Source organism: Elaeis guineensis, chromosome 5 (genome assembly GCF_000442705.2).
Source record: "Elaeis guineensis isolate ETL-2024a chromosome 5, EG11, whole genome shotgun sequence".
Lineage (NCBI taxonomy): Eukaryota > Viridiplantae > Streptophyta > Magnoliopsida > Arecales > Arecaceae > Elaeis > Elaeis guineensis.
The window spans coordinates 12,735,068-12,737,872 of record NC_025997.2 but is presented as its reverse complement, the minus strand read 5'-3'; the positions used below and the strand labels follow the sequence as shown (position 1 = coordinate 12,737,872).

The 2,805-nt window shown below is 42.7% G+C and overlaps 1 protein-coding gene across 1 annotated transcript; it reads right to left on the bottom strand.

Moving 5' to 3' along the window:
- Positions 1-270: 270 nt before the first annotated feature.
- On the bottom strand, positions 271-2,423 carry LOC140857932 (NAC domain-containing protein 2-like). The gene is made up of 3 exons (XM_073257344.1): positions 2,264-2,423; positions 1,821-2,116; positions 271-1,168 (listed from the first exon to the last, which is right to left on the bottom strand). The coding sequence occupies exons 1-3, from the start codon at positions 2,421-2,423 to the stop codon at positions 608-610; spliced, it is 1,017 nt and encodes a 338-aa protein (XP_073113445.1). The 3' UTR covers positions 271-607.
- Between the last annotated feature and the right edge of the window lie 382 nt (positions 2,424-2,805).

Below are 2,805 nucleotides of genomic sequence, written 5' to 3'. Positions count from 1 at the left end.
TTTCTCTCTCACATTGACAGTTTGTGTTTATGTGTTTTTGCATCCGTGTATATCCGTTTGCCTGTTTGTGTTCAGGGGATATGAACCTATCCCTATCTCTCAGTATCCAACAAAGGGAAAAGCCCCATCATCAGCTTCTCCGGACAAGAATGGCCACACATTCATTCAACCACATTTATTGTACCGTGTACTACATCCAAACATATCAACTACTGATAGACCAAAAAAAAAAATCTCTCACGCCATTGGCTGCAGTGAGGCATGCAATCGGGACGTAAACATCTTCTGACTTTATTAGAAAAAAAGAAAAAAGTCATGCAATCCATTCGAACCACATGATGTCGACAAGACCAGTCCTCTAATTCACCCCGTACATTCTCATAAATAATTTGGTCATTTTACCGAGTCCATCTAGCACCAGGCTGTCCCTAAGTCATCCCCTTTGATACCACTCCGCGCTTCCTATTGGATCTCTGAACCCAACCTCTTGACACAAGGCAAAGTTCTGAAAAAAAAAAAGTGGCCCATCTTCCTAACAAAACGATGTTTTCTGTTCTTTCCTTCCGACTTTGTATCCGTGATTTATGCAAGTGTAACGGGTCCGAGTTCAGTGCAATCCCAGGTGAGAATTCAGTAATATTTGCTGACTACTGAAGAATGGCTGGTTTAGCATGCTGCACTGAGGGCTATCAAACTGATTGGAGAAGTTGGTGTAAATGAATGAATCATTGCGTTTCTTTGATGGGTAAAACAACCCATTGTTCTCCTCTGAGTAAATGTCCGACATTCTCTGGCGCTTTAAATAGTTTTCAGCGTTTGGAGCAGTGGGTTCTGCTTGGGGGAGCTGCTGAACTAAGTTGTACCTGCCACTGCTGTTAATGAAGAGTTGGTTTGAACTTGGCTGAGGCATAATGTAAGCATGGTCTGATGATCCGGGTATTTCAGGCTGGTTGTCAAATAGATGTGAGAGTGAAGAGTAGTCCTCAAGCAATTCAGATATAGAGGAAGACTTATGTAGTCTTAGAGGGTTTTGTGGCGTGATGTTTGTTAAGTTTGAGTAGTAGCTATCTTCGATGCCCGAGTCTTCTTGCTCTCGATCCATTGGTGTTGGAACCGACGGGAGATGGTGGCTCTTCTTGTAGATTCGACAAAGGACCCAGTCATCCAACTGCAAATGGAGAGAAGCAGAAGTATATATCAATTGATATGATTGAAGTTTGCAAGTATAAAACAAAAGAGTTGCAGTAATTATTCTGAGCATGCATCTATATGAAGTTAAAGATAATCAACAATAAATAATAATTATTATAATGATTATAATTATAATTATAATTATAACAACAACAACCCTCTAAACTAAAACAGTCTCAGTCCTAGTGGTAGGTGGGCTGGAATATTGCGCTTAATCGATGAAACTTATCTGTAATACACCGACTGGTATTTTAGTCAATAACTGATGCGAAGCATCACTTGAAGTCCTTTTCATCAAACCCAAATTGAAAAAAAAATATGGTTGAGTTCATATCGACATGTTAGCGTATTTATTCAATAACATGGCGGGTTAAAAAGCATTGGACGTGACAATAATTCCAATCTAGTTAATCAAGTGAAGGGTGTTTTTGTGCGATCTACATCTGGAAGGACATCCACGCCTCATTTTCTTTAACCTGTAAGGGCTGTTTTGTCAATAACAATCCCAAAGGCCAAGACTTATGGTTTAGACTTTATGCAAAGAAAGAAAATATCTTGGAATTACTACAGCAGAAAAGAAAGAACAAGAGAAAAAAGAAGGGTTCTCTGGGACAAGATCACTTCCTTACCCTCATGGAAGAGTCTCCAAACTTCATAGGCTTGTAGCTGTTGCTGTTCTGAGCTTCAGCAAGGCGGTACTCATGCATGATCCAGTTGGTCTTCGATCCCTTAGGTGGCCTACCCTTGTAGAACACCAAGGCCTTCTTAACACCAATATTCTCATTCCCTTTGCTCGTATGGATCGGCTTATCAGTCCCAGTTGCCTTCCAATACCCAGATGCAGCTGCCCGGTTTGGCCTTATCCCGTTCGGGTACTTACGGTCCCTCGGACTAAAGAAGTACCACTCTCGATCCCCAACATCGCCTTAGCTGAAACAAATATTTAAGAATATTCATAAACTACCAAACCATGCAATCATATAATCATGATATTAAAAAAAAAAAAAGAGAGAGAGAAGCTAGTGTGCAACACATGTTGCACTTGGACAGCTACTGCTGCTAAGACACTAACCAGGAAGATCCCATGGATCAAACTTGTAGATATCGACCTCGGCGATGATCGAAACTGGGCACGGCACCGACGCTGCTCGATTCTTCAGGTAGTGAAGGATGAGTTCTTCGTCGGTCGGATGGAAGCGAAAGCCGGGTGGAAGCGACGTGGGGTTGGACATGGCTTCAGAGACAATGAAGGGTTTGGGTGGCTCCTTCTTCTATCTCAGTCTGGGTGAGAAGCATAAAAAGGTTGGAACGTGGGAGAAGAGGTAGAAGGGGGGATTGAAATTTTTGGGAGAGATGGGTGGGGATGCTTTAATAGTTGCAGAATTTTGTCGTGTAGTGGCAGCTGGGACTTTGGACAAGAACGGGATTGTTGAATTTGTTTAGGGGCCGTGTTGGGTTAACACGAGGGATTCGTGGTTATCGCTGCGTTCCCATACCCCACGTTTCGCAGGGGAAGGGTAAGAGATAGTGGGGAAGATGACTACTCTTTGATGACGTCATCTCCCAGGTGTAGGGACACGTGTCGACCCAGAGTTGGTTGCCGATCTGGACAAG